This window comes from Schistocerca piceifrons, chromosome 7, assembly GCF_021461385.2.
Source record: "Schistocerca piceifrons isolate TAMUIC-IGC-003096 chromosome 7, iqSchPice1.1, whole genome shotgun sequence".
NCBI classification, from domain to species: domain Eukaryota; kingdom Metazoa; phylum Arthropoda; class Insecta; order Orthoptera; family Acrididae; genus Schistocerca; species Schistocerca piceifrons.
This window is the reverse complement of record NC_060144.1, coordinates 338,085,532-338,099,785: the sequence shown is the minus strand read 5'-3', so window position 1 is coordinate 338,099,785 and position 14,254 is coordinate 338,085,532. Positions and strand designations below refer to the sequence as shown.

Sequence of the window (14,254 nt, the reverse complement as noted above, 5' to 3'; positions counted from 1 at the left end):
AGAATATAGATGAAGATGAAATGGAAGATACGATACTGCGTGAAGAGTTTGACAGAGCACTGAAAGAACTAAGTCGAAACAAGGCCCCGGCAGTAGACAACATTCCATTAGAACTACTGACGGCCTTGGGAGAGCCAGTCCTGACAAAACTCTACCATCTGGTGAGGAAGATGTATGAGACAGGCGAAATACCCTCAGACATCAAGAAGAATATTATAATTCTAATCCAAAAGAAATCAGTTGTTGACAGATGTGAAAATTACCGAACTATCAGTTTAATACGTCACAGCTGCAAAATACTAACATGAATTCTTTACAGACGAATGGAAAAACTGGTAGAAGCCGACCTCGGGGAAGATCTGTTTGGATTCCGTAGAAATTTTGGAACACGTAAGGCAATACTGACCCTACGACTTATCTTAGAAGATAGATTAAGGAAAGGCAAACCTACGTTTCTAGCATTTGTAGACTTAGAGAAAGCTTTTGACAATGTTGACTGGAACACACTCTTTCAAATTCTGAAGGTGGCAGGGGTAAAAACAGGGAGTGAAAGGCTATTTACAATTTGTAGAGAAACCAGATGGTAGTTATAAGAATGGAAGGGTATGTAAGGGAAGCAGTGGTTGGGAAGGGAGTGAGGCAGGGTTGTAGCCTACCCCGATGTTATTCAATCTGTATATTGAGCAAGCAATAAAGGAAACAAAAGAAAAGTTCGGAGTGTGTATTAAAATCCATGGACAAGAAATAAAAACTTTGAGGTTTGCCGATGACATTGTAATTCTGACAGAGCCAGCAAACGACTTGAAAGAGCAGTTGAACGAAATGGACAATGTTTTGAAAGGAGGATATAAGATGAACATCAACAAAAGCAAAACGAGGATAATGGAATGTAGTCGAGTTAACTTAGGTGATGCTGAGGGAATTAAATTAGGAAATGAGACACTTAAAGTAGTAAAGGATGATTGCTATTTGGGGAGCAAAATAACTGATGATGGTCGAATTAGAGGAGATATAAAATGTAGACTGGCAATGGCAAGGAAAGCGTTTCTGAAGGAGAGAAATTTGTTTACATCGAGTATAGATTTAAGTGTCAGGTAGTCGTTTCTTATAGTATTTGTATGGAGTGTAACCATGTATGGAAGTGAAACATGGAGAATAAATAGTTTGGGCAAGAAGAGAAGGAAGCTTTCGAAATGTGGTGCTACAGAAGAATGCTGAAGACTACTAATGAGGAGGTACTGAATGGAATTGGGGAGAAGAGGAGTTTGTGGCACAACTTGACAAGAAGAAGGGACTGGTTGGAAGGACATGTTCTGAGGCATCAAGGGATCACAAATTTAGCATTGGAGGGCAGCTTGGAGGATAAAAATCTTTGAGGGAGACCAAGAGATGAATACACTACGCAGATTCAGAAGGATGTGGGTTGCAGTAAGTACTGGGAGATGAAGAAGCTTCCACAGGATAGGGTATCATGGAGAGCTCTATCAAACCAGTCTCAGGACTGAAGACCACAACAACAACAACAAATTAAAATGGCTCTGAGCACTATGGGACTTAACATCTGAGGTCATCAGTCCCCTAGACTTAGAACTACTTAAACCTAATTAACCTAAGGACATCACACACATCCATGCCCGAGGCAGGATTCGAACCTGCGACCGTAGCAGCAGCGCGGTTCCGGACTGAAGCGCCTAGAACCGCACGGCCACAGCGGCCGGCAACAACAACATATTTGGAGTTCCGATTTTATCTATTTCGTAGCTAAATTAGCACATATGGCGGGGGTGGGGGGAGGGGTGCTGTCAGTTGCCACACTGCCGCTCTTCAGAGTTTGGTTAAAGCCATAAAATACCGTAAAATTAATAAAAACAATGACCTAAATCATGATTATGTGATAATATTAGACGTCTCCATACCGGAGAGGATGATGGCCCTGTGAGTTTCAAGCAACATTTCCTAAGTGAAGGATTTGGATGCAGATGTGATTGGAGAGGAGGCGGTATGAGAAAGGATGCAGGATGAGTACTGGTAAAAGTAAGAAGGAAATTAGGTGGTAGGGAGCAGATGGGTAGGATTTCAGTTATGCAATGTGTATTGGACCCTTCGTTTGAAGTACAAGAACTAGGGTAAATGATAACACAGCTCTACAAAATAAAATTTTTTTTTCGTTGCCAGGGAAGTTTGAACGAAAATGGGATATTGTTATGATACTCATTCCGAGTATATTTGTACTTTTTCCAAATTGGCTCTGGTTTTTGAGATATAGGTTATTTGTGGAAATGAGAGTTTCATGTGGATAATATCGACTGCAGGGTCCATATATGGTGTAATGTATTTGCTACCTGTTTTTTAATTAGTGATATTGTACTATCTTTATTAAACAATTGTGCTCAGGTAGTGCATCTGTGTGGTTGAGGATTACATCATGCAAACATCACACTGTCAGCATGTGTTCAGTCCTGTTGTGCGGTGTGTGTGTTGAAGATATTGAGGGTTGTGCAGATTTGAATTCGGCGGTACTCGACATTCATTTGTTGGCCGAGGTAATCCCCGCAACAGCCGATAGGTAGCGTTCAGTGTAAACAAGAAAAATGGCGATGGTCGAAAGTCACACACATGTGCAGTGCAGCGTCAAGGAGATAGAACCTTTTCATCGTGACGTAGCAAATAAGAGGTGAGTATTCATTTCACACAAAACAATTAATGATGTTTGTTGGATGTGATTGACATGCAAATACAAGAAAGTTCTGCATAATATGTAGTATTTGTGCAATTTTGTTTTAGGAAAACATGAGTTCTTCACGCCGTCTTTGCGTGAACCATCCAGATGAGTTCTGCTACATTTGTGGTGAATACGTTCTTCAAAAGAACAGGAAGAATATCACTCCTTTTGTGAAGGAAGCGTATCTGGCATATTTCGGAATTAAACTTGGAGATCAAGACAAGGCGTGGGCACCCCATAAAGTTTGTAAATGCTGTGTGGAGTGCTTACGGCAGTGGACAAAACGAAAAAGGAAAAGCTTAAACTTCGGAGTGCCTATGGTATGGCGAGAGCAGAAGAACCATACAGATGATTGCTATTTTTGCATTGTTAATGTGAAAGGTTTTAATAGGTTCAAAAAACGAAAGTGGGAATATCCCGATTTGGAGTCAGCAAGAAGACCGGTGGTGCACAGCAACGATGTTCCTGTACCAACCTTCACAACATTACCCACGCTAACATCATCAGATGACGATGTGCACGGCGAGGAATGTACAAGTAGTGGTTCGGAATACGAAGGACGTGAGACACAACCCCAGCAGTTCGACCAGAAGGAGCTCAGTGACTTGATACGAGAACTCAATCTTTCAAAGCAAGCATCTGAACTCTTAGCATCCAGGCTTAAGGAAAAGAACTGTCTTCATCCAAGTGTTAAAATAACAGCTTACCGGACGAGAGAAGAAAACCTTCTTCCATACTTCAACCAAGAAGAGGTTATAGTGTATTGCAGCAATATACCTGGACTTTTACTTGAATTGGGGCTGCCGGAATATAGACCAGAGGACAGGCGTCTCTTCATAGACAGTTCCACTAAAAGTTTAAAATGTGTTCTCCTACACAATGGCAATCGTTACGCATCTATTCCAATTGCCCACTCAACAAAACTTTGTGAAGCATATGCTAACATCAAGATGGTTCTGCAGAAAATTCAGTATATGCAGCACCAGTGGTTGATTTGTGTTGATTTGAAAATGGTGAACTTCTTGCTTGGACAACAAAGTGGATACACAAAGCACCCATGTTTTATCTGCATGTGGGATAGTAGGGCAAAGCACGAACATTGGAAGCAGAAAACATGGCCTCCAAGGGAACATATGGCTGTTGGTGAAGCAAACATCATCATGTTTGATGCAATTGACAGGATGAAATGATCTCAAGGAAGATTTCATGGTCTCATAGAGGAACGCAGTCGAAACCATCCGGGAAACGGTCACGAATTTATGGCGTTGTAAGGAAGATGAGGTGTGATGATGGAGCCGCACCGGAAAGCTACAGTTCTCAAGGAGCAATATATACAATGCGGTGTTGGAATTCTAGTCTGAGGGAGACATAACACTGGTGAACGTGTTCAAGATGTTTGGAGAGATGTAAGTTAGTCAACTGTTTAGGCTACTGATGAGGGAGAGGAGACGGATATGGAAAGCAAGGCAGAGTCGTAAAATTCAAGGATTTGCAGGAAGTGATAAAACTTGGAAGTGACGGATATCTATGCAACAATTGCATAGATGGGGATGGGACCGAGGAGGGTCTTGTAGCTACGTATAACAATCGATTTGTTTAGATCCTGTATTATACCAGTTGATAGTTCTTATACTAATCTGTGGTTTCTTTTGACTGTGGGGGTTCCACGTTATCTTTCTGTCGACTTTTAATTCGAGGAATTTCAAGTTTTTAGTACTGATTTGGTCGACAGAAGACTGTTAGGTAGAGGTCTCGAAAGCTTGGGTGGTTTATATATAGGTACTTCCTTGGTTTTTGCACGATTGATTGGGAGGTACAACTGGCTAGACCAGATGTGACGTTATTGGGTTGGAGTTGGAGTGATTATTGAGACGAATGGAGCGTGGCATGGACAGAAAAGAAAACGGTCTGTCAGCATATTGGCGTAGGTAAGCGGGAGGGGACGATTTAAAAAGGTCGGCTGTATATGTGAGATAAAGCATTTGATCCAGGACGGATCTGTAAGTGGAATTCACGGTGGTGCTCAGAGATGTAACGAATGAATAAGCAGTCATCTATTGTGAATGCACATTATGAGTGGTGTTTGCGACAGGTGCCACTGAATACTGAGTATTTTGAGCATGACTTGTAGAATAAGCGACAGAGCTGCGTGCGCAGTCTCACCTCTACCACCAAAGGTGACGCCTGGACTCCGGGTCGTGTTGCTTCAGCACTGGGGCGAGGTGTTGCCGAGATTCCAGGCTGTGACTCGGCAGTGTGGGGCCCCTGATGCAAGTACCGGCCCTGCAAACACACAAAACTGCTGCTAGTGCCGTCTTGTCTGCAGATAGTACTATCGTAACTATATCTTCAGAGTACTGTCACAGTGTAACATAATTATACAGTCTTGACATTATTGCTGTCAAAGTTTCTAACCTCTGGCAATGGGAAAGGCACTAGCGCCACAGACGGCGAGAGTGCCAGTCGTGAGGTTAGTGTTTTAAACTACTTTTCTATTTAATTTACAAAATAATTGCTATAGTTGTGCAGTCTAAGCGACAGTAAATTATCAGATGGTTCAAATGGCTCTAAGCACTATGGGACTTAACATCTGAGGTCATCAGTCCCCTATACTTAGAAATACTTAAACCTAACCAACCTAAGGACATCACACACATCCATACCCGAGGCAGGATTCGAACCTGCGACCGTAGCAGCAGCGCGGTTCCGGACTGAAGCGCCTGGAACCGCTGATTATGAAATAAATGCAAAAAGAGGCGAATCTCACTGATTCAATGAAATAAACGTTTTGTTATTTATCCACTGTCCCTGACGTAAAAGCTATGTTAAAAATCAATATACATGATAATACTCGCACTCGTTGCATATCTCAATTAAAAGTGTAGCTTACTGTCTGCTTGGAGCGCAGCTATCGCCTTGTACACTGAAGTGTCAAAGAAACCTTCCGTTCCTCTAGAGACTTGCGGTACACGACTGTTAGAAAGGGGGCAGGTTCTTTCGCGTACTCTGTGTAGAATCGAATTGGTATCCCGACAGGTCCAGTGGACAAGTGAGTTTGAAGTGGGGATTTTCCCGTACGACCATTTCAAGAGTGTACCTTGAGTATCAGCAATCGTATAAAACATCAAATCTCTGGAAATTGATCCTGCAAGAACGGGACCAACGACGACTGAAGAGAATCGTACAACGTGACAGAAGTGCAACCCTTCTGCAAATTGCTGCAGATTTCAGTGCTGGGCCGTCATCAAATGTCAGCGTGCGAACCATTCAACCAAACATCATCAATAAGGGCTTTCGGAGCCGAAGCCCCGCTCGAGTACCCTTGACGACTGCACGACGAAAAGTTTTACACCTCGCCTGGGCCCGTCAACATCGACTTTGGACTGTTGATGACTGGAAACATGTTGTATGGTCGGACGAGTCTCGTTTCAAATTGTATCGAGCGGATGGTCGTGCACGAGTATGGCGACAATCTCATGAATCCGTGGACCCTGCATGTTATCAGGGCTGGTGGAGGCTCTATAATTGTGTGGGGCGTATGCAGTTGGAGTGATATGGGACCCCTGATAAGTCTACATACGACTCTGGAAGATGACACGTACATAAGCATGTCCATTGTGCATTCCGAGGAACTTGGGCAATTCCAGCAGAACAATGCTATAGCCCACACGTCCAGAATTGCTGGAGAGTGGCTCCAGGAACACCCTTCTGAGTTTAAACATTTCGATTGGCCACCAAACTCTGCAGATATGAACTTTACTGAGCATATCTAGGTTGCCTTGCAACGTGCTTTTCAGAAGAGATCTCAACCCCTTAGTACTCTTACGGATTTATGGACAGCTCTGCAGAAATCATGGTGTCATTTCCCTCCAGACATTAGTAGAGTACGTGCCCCGTCGTGATGTGGCAAAAAAATGGCTCTGAGCACTATGGGACTTAACATCTGTGGTCATCAGTCCCCAAGAACTTAGAACTACTTAAATCTAACTAACCTAAGGACATCACAAACATCCATGCCCGAGGCAGGATTCGAACCTGCGACAGTAGCAGTCGCGCGGTTCCGGACTGAGCGCCTAGAACCCGTGATGTGGCAGTTCTGTGTGCTCGGGAGGGTGGGGTGGCGGTGGGGGGGGGGGGGGGGAGGAGTCCTACACGATATTAGGCAGGTGTACCAGATTGTTTGACTCTTCAGTGTAGAAGGATGGTGTCAGAATGCCGGTGTGGATGCGTTTGATTCCATTTTCTGACTTCTCGTAATACAAGATCGAATCAAATTTGTTAACAATATTGTCATCAATCTGTTCGCCGACACTCAGTTTTCCGGAATTACGTGTTATTCATACACTAAAAAATCTACTCAAATTAGTTAAGGATTTTACGTAGATGTGATATTTCGGGGAAATTGCAACGTTTAGTAAGTATACTATCAGAATGTTCCATATTCAAAAGAAATCATCATCGGAGAGTTATCGGCTCATCTGCTCTCCCAGTCCTTGATCTGCCAACCCAATGGATCAGCCACGAAATTTAGCTACAGTGAAAGAACGTTGTGAGTACACCGCTTGCCGTACACTGTGTGATGGGGGATGCAGAGAAGAACAGATAATGTGTACAGTATGAATAGCAGTCTGAGAGAGAATGCAAGGGAATACTTGTGGTAACAGCAATATCATGATGCTTCAGTAGTCCACAAGTTCAGCAGCAGTCTGCAATTCCGAGGACCGAATTGTCCCATGGGTGGCGGGAGGGGGGGGGGGATAAATGTGCGGCATCGGCCTTAGACGAGCCTTTGAACCAGTGGAGCGGTATGCTGGCCAGTCACGTACATGATTTTGTAGTTAGACAGTGCAGTAATGCCTGGCGTAGCGTGCAGTAACGAGGGCTTATACCATCAGCAGTGGTCTAGATTGCAACATGCCACAGCACAACGCTGCGTTTCGGCAAGCCACTAAGTGACGCGATGCTACCTCACATCACATCCGGCCAGAGTGAGTACGTAGGCCCCAACCTCATCTTGTGGCAGCAGATTCCATCGGCACCATGCATTTGATTGGCGCAGTCTCCGTGCCAGTCATCGGTCGAATGTGCCTCACAGATCACCATCATCAACTATGTGATGTCGCTAGTCTTTGAGCCGCCATCTAGCCCTGATGGTTCTGGGCTTCAGATAATGAGTCGAGTCCTGCCCACCCATTGACTGCCGTTGCTTTCTCAGTTTTCACTTGGGTCATCGGGGCGTTCCAGCCGCCTTGGTCGCGCGCAGTATACGTCGCTAGGATATCCTTTATTTTCTGACTTCAGTTTTTTCAGTTTTTTTGAATGCTCCCCCCCCCCCCCCCCCCCCGCCCAGTACCGCTTGGATGACTCTGAAACATCTCTGTACAAAATTCTGTGGTGGCCGAAGCACTATAACCCCATGCCCACTTCAGCGCGTAAGGAACACGATCTTCCACATTACTCACATTGCTCATAGATGTCACGCTCAGCTTAACAATACGTGCACGTGCAGTGCAGTCAGTTGTTTATTTGTTCCCACTCGCGTCGCATTATATTTTTGGACAAAGCAAGAATTCTGACAAGAGCTATTCAGCATTGTACTCAAAAACTTATTAATCGGCTTTCAGAGTGGAGAAACTAGCAAAAAGCGCGAAAAGATGTCAAGATGTATTCAAACGCTGTCAAATTTATGAATAATTTGGACAATTTATTTGATGTCGCACTTTTCAATGCTCTACAAACAACCAAGCCGGAAAAAAGACATAATGTTTTTACTTCGACAGTGAGTGCCAGGTCGTAAAGCTTGATATTCAGTAGTAGACGGTGATGCTGTAGGTACAAGAGTAGGGGTGAGTGCAAAGAAAATTGAAATAACAAAACGCAAACGAAATAAAAGTGTACTCCATCTACGTCTACATTTTCTGCTTTACTTCCTTCTTCATTATCTCCAGATCAGATATGAAATTTTCAAGTTAAGGTGAAATTAACGTTATTAGAACGTACTGACAGTTTGTTGGAGAATGCTGCAAGTCAAGGAACCGAACAGTGCTGAAAAATTAGCGGTTTTTTCGATAGATGACATTTGAATATAAGAGATTCTGCATAAATTCGGCAACAGCAGAGGGACTTGGTCACCATAATTTAGAGCTCTGTATTAATAAATCACTTCTTCATAGGGATGGGCAGAAGAAGAGATGAGAACAGTCTGAAACAATAAAGCCAGGTTTGTAGAACGATATTTCTAGAGTTCTTACCATTCATTGGGAAGGTAAACTGTAGCCGTCATCACTGTTTAGTTTGAGGACAATGAACAACTCATTGGCTTTCCGGTGCTGAGGGCAACGTACAAACCCTCTGCTGCTGCACAACTGCCTTAAGCAATGGTCGTCCCAATGAGGCATACATCGTACTTGAACGCAAAATGGACAGGGAGTTGTTGTATCTACTATACCGTCATCACTTTCGTGAACTTATTTTGTGAAGGACACCGTGAAACAAGCAATCGTGACATACCAGTTACCAAACTGTTGAGATAAAACCAGTGTCAGTAATTTTGATTCTGGAAAGAATATTGTGGATTTGTTTTTTTAATGAGTAACAAATTAAGGAGATGTTAGGCTTCTATGAAAGTGAATTGGAGACTCCAAAAGTGAGAGGTGATTACAGTAAACTCGCAGATCTCCGTGTAAAAATTTTGGAAGCAGACTTTAGAAAAACTGAAAATATACTCTGCTGGAGCAATACGTCAAGAAAGATGCATGTTAAAAGCAATTTATTGCTTAATATGTTTCTGCTAATATCGTAGCTTGAACTATCCGCTAAAAATAAAAATACATTGAGAGATGTCTTTCTTTTCATCGTGAGTGCTTATGCCAAATCGTGGCTGCAGTGCAATGGAGCTGTAAAAGTTCCACGTCCGAGATCGTATGAAAGGACTGGTTCTATGATATCAAAACCGTCTGTAAAGAAATGTAGTCATCATTTGTCATATTTATCAGAATAGTTCTCTCCTTTATTGCTCTTTAATGATAAACCAGACGTGCACACCAACATCAAAAAGGCAGTAAATTTGGACAGGGAGAATCCACAACTCGAAAACAGATATGTTTCTTTCTGTGGAGAAGTGGATGGACGACTAGATGGTAAGCTTAATATTATTCTGATTACCATTTGTTATTGGTTTTCATTCTTAAAGTTATATATCCTTCCTCAAGCATGTTCCATATCAAGAAAGAGTAGCCTTCTGTTCTCCTCCTTGAAGATTATGGACGTTAGTTTTATTCAAGAATGCTCTCATAGGAGCTGAACGAGCAACACTTTATATTTACACACTACACGGACAGTTAAGGAGTTAAAAACTGTTGATGACCCTGCTGAAATGTGTGTAAAATTAATGCAAAATTTTTACGGATTGTTGACTGTAGACGAAGAGCAAAAGGAATTTGTATTCCGCAGTGTTCAAGAATATCGTAGACCGTACCCCGATTGCAAGAAAGAAGCACTGAAAAGAAAATATTTTCAAGAGCACTAATCGCATCCCGAAAAGCAAATAGGTATTTCATTTTGATGTATACAACCTTCAATAACTTTTGCACTGACTAAAATTAAAATTATCTGTATTAAAATTTGTCTCTCCAGTTGGCAATGATTAATGTCGTCCTACTGATATGAAATTTTTTCGTAGCCGGCCGCGGTTTCCGAGCGGTTCTAAGCGCTTCAGTCCGGAACAGCGCGACTGCTACGGTCGAAGATTCGAATCCTGCCTCGGGCATGGATGTGTGTGATGTCCTTAGGTTAGTTAGGTTTAAGTAGTTCTAAATTCTAGGGGACTGATGACCTCAGATGTTAAGTCCCATAGTGCTCAGAGCCATTTGAACCATTTGAACCATATTCGACTCCTGTATATTCTACATTTTCAAAATAACTTTATCAATCACGTTAGACATGTTACGCTACAGTACGTCTCGTACGAAGGCAGATAGTAATGACAAAAAAGTAGACAAAGAAGAGGACAACAACGATACAATTGTATGAAACGTGCTGTGACACAAGGAACTACTAGGTAATGATTACAGGTCATATATTGCTTCACAAATGCAATCTGATAACACACGTTTACCGTTAATGAAAATCGACGAGATAAAACATTTGATTTATATCCCTTATCTTCTCTACCGAGAAGGATAATGTGTGCCGGGTAACATGGACATCACTGATATTTCATAAACTCTGCAAGATGCCGAAACCATGTTTTCCGTGACTCAAACTACACAAAAGACAGAGAATTTTGCAATATACACAAAAACACTAAAGCATTTGTACCTTTTGCTAGAGGAAAAACATATTTTCTACAGGTATTTTCATTCCTGAAATGAGGACTAGAATAAATGCAACTGTGATTAATGTTTACAGAGGAAAGCACACATAGATACCCCTGCAAAGTTTAACATACGGTTATGAGTCTGAAATCTGCAGCAAAGTTCACTTTTCAGCCCTATTTTGTGATACTCGCGTAGCAAGTTAGGAGAAGATCCGCTACACCCGATGACATGTACAGGGACATTTCCTGTTATACGAGGCCTATTCGGAAGTAAGGTCCGATAGGTCGCAAAAATGTAAACCAGCAGGTTTTATTTGCAACATTTAGCTACATCTTCCAATTACCGCTCTACATACTCACCGCTCCGAATTAGACATTTGTCGTGGCATTGTACCAACTTCCCAATACCCTCGTTATAGAAGCAAGCCGCCGTGTTCTTGCCAATTCTCTACGCTGGTCTACAGCTCGTTGTCTGTGCCAGAACGTTGTCTTCATAGTTAGTGGTTCATGTAAGCAGCTATGAAACTCAGCGAGAGTCAATTACAAACATCGAACATCGAAAACGGTGCAGGAACATTTCCATTGTCCCTTCAGAATGCGGCCGAGAACTGTCATGAAGAAGGAAACGCATGACAGTTATTTTATGTGGGCTGCATGACATCAGACGAAATCTCACACCAGGCCTTCATACTTGGCGGGAGACACTACTGTTCTAGGTATATTTACGTGCTCACTGTGCGTTCAGAACTGAAAAGAGCGACGTGACACGATCGACAGGCATATTAGAGACACTTCCAAACACATCTGTGAAAAGCTGCATCGGGTTTTCCCTATGATTTCCATTTCGCACCCCATCGAACCATACTTTCCGAATAGCCCTCGTATTTTTCGAAACGTTTCGCTCAAAGCACTGAAAATATGTCAGAATACATTGGTACCAACTAAAGAGGTGCAATAGTAAAGACTACATTCATCCCCGGAGAAGCGGTGTTCAATTCTTTATCTACCGCTAAACCACTCCAGGTGAATGTAACGCATATTCCCTTGAATGAGCCTCATACTTGTACGGCTTAATTGGGCCATTGTTGTCATACCGCAAAATTTTAAAAATGTAAACGTTATTTACAATCCCAATTTCGGTAAGTAATGGCACACTTCGAGCTGCATCAGTGCAACTGCATTACTGTTAAGAGGATATCATCTTCGTGTCAACAGTGTTTACATCTTCCATGTATGCATTGACGTCATAGTAGTTATTACTTGAAAACAGCACAACAATCCTAATAGTAAATACACAGATTTAATAAAACTCCAGGTAAAACGTATTGCAACTTCCAAAATACTGCGGGGCTGTGGACACCATTAAACACATAATAATAACGCTAAATGACGATCTTCATTCCTTCGGACAGTCAGTTTTAGAATATTGGAAGACAAGTGCTGCAATTCGCTCCAAAAATACAGTTCTGTCATTATCTTTTGGAGGTACAAAAAAATAAATTAATATTTTCTTGGCGAACTATCATCATTACCATCGTTTCGCTACCAGACCAAAGATACGGAACATTGCTCCTTTATTGGCTCCTGTCAGCTGCTTTTTAGCATCAGTCAGCTCTCATATATGTCTCAGATTTCTCGAATGTCACTCCATTTTCTTCTTGCCTTTCATGTGGTCTACGCCTATGTAGCAAGAAAAGGAATACCTTCAAAGGGAGGAAACTTGATAATTCAGCCCGATGACAAGTCCTACCCATTTAAGGGGATTATTGTCATTAGGACCAGATTATTTCGTTCTTTATACACTGAAGATGCCTCGTGAGTCACTGACATGGCTAACGGAGGTGGCTTGAGTGCCTCAGCCGCAACCGACGGTTATCTCTGGAGAAGCAAGACAAACGAGCGTTTCCTGTGGAGGGGCAACAGCCTTTACAGTAGTTGCAGGAGCAACAGTTTGTCCAGTTTGTCCTTGCAACACCAGCCAACATGCTGTGCTGGCACAGCGAACGGCTGAAATCAAGGGGAAACTACAGCCAGTACTTATCTCGAGGACATGCAGCTGCCGGCCGCTGTGGTCGAGCGGTTCTAGGCGCTTCAGTCCGGCACCACGCGGCTGCTACGGTTGCAAGTCCGAATCCTGCCTCGGGCATGGATGTGTGTAATGTCCTTAGGTTAGTCAGGTTTAAGTAGTTCTAAGTCTCGGGGACTGATGGCTTCAGATGTTAAGTCCTATAGTGTTTAGAGCCATTTGAACTGTTTTTGACATGCATCTCTACTGGGTGGTTAAATGATTCTGGCATCCTATTGGGTAAAATATTCGGAGGTAAAATAGTCCCCCCATTCGAATCTACAGGCGAGGACTACTCAGAATGATGACGTCCATCAAGAAAAATTAAACAGGCATTCTACGGATCAGAGAGTGGAACGCTAGGTCCCTTAATTTCGTAAGTAGGTTAGGAAACCTAAAAATAGAAATGAATAGGTTGAAGTTAGATATAGTAGCGATGATCAGTGGCAGGATGAACAGGACTTTTGGTCAGGTGTGTACATGATTATAAATGCAAAACCAAATAGAGGCAATACAGGAGTAGATGCTAATAATGAACAATAAAATAGGAATGCACGTAAAGTACTATGAGCAAGACAGTGAACATATCTTCGAAGCCAAGATAGAGGCAAAGCCAACACTAACCAGAGTAGTACAAGTTTATATCCCCCTAGCTCCTTAGATGATGAAGATATTGAAAGGATGTGTGATGAGGCAAGAGAAATTCTTCAGATAGTTAAGGAAGACGAAAACTCAGTTGTGATGAATGATAGGAATTCGGTACTAATTAGAGGAAGGAAAGGAAAAACAGTGGGAGAATATGGAAAGGGGGAGAAAATGAAAGACGGTGCCATCTGGCAAAATTTTACACAGAGCACAATCAACACTTAGTTTAACGTCGTGAAAGAACATAGTATAGGTCGAAGAGGTATGGAGACCCTTGACGGTTTCAGGCTGATTGTATAATGGGGAGACTGTTATTTCAGAACCAGATTTTAAACTACAAGACTTATTCGGTGGCAGATATGGACTCTGAACACAATTTCTTGATCGTGAAATGTAAATTAAAACTGAAGAAATTCCAAAAAGGTAGGAAATTAAGGTGATGGGATATGGATAAGTTGAAAGAACCATAAGTTGTTAAGAGCATCAGAGGGAGCATTGGGTAACG

At 42.4% G+C, this 14,254-nt stretch overlaps 1 protein-coding gene across 1 annotated transcript in view; it reads right to left on the bottom strand.

Annotated features, from left to right (window-relative positions):
- LOC124804977 (acetylcholinesterase-like) overlaps positions 1-14,254 on the bottom strand; it is a 115,600-nt gene that overhangs the window by 89,107 nt on the left and 12,239 nt on the right. The window contains exon 2 of the mRNA XM_047265368.1: positions 4,886-5,005. Coding sequence (XP_047121324.1) covers positions 4,886-5,005 — 120 coding nt within the window. The remainder of the gene's footprint in view (positions 1-4,885; positions 5,006-14,254) is intronic.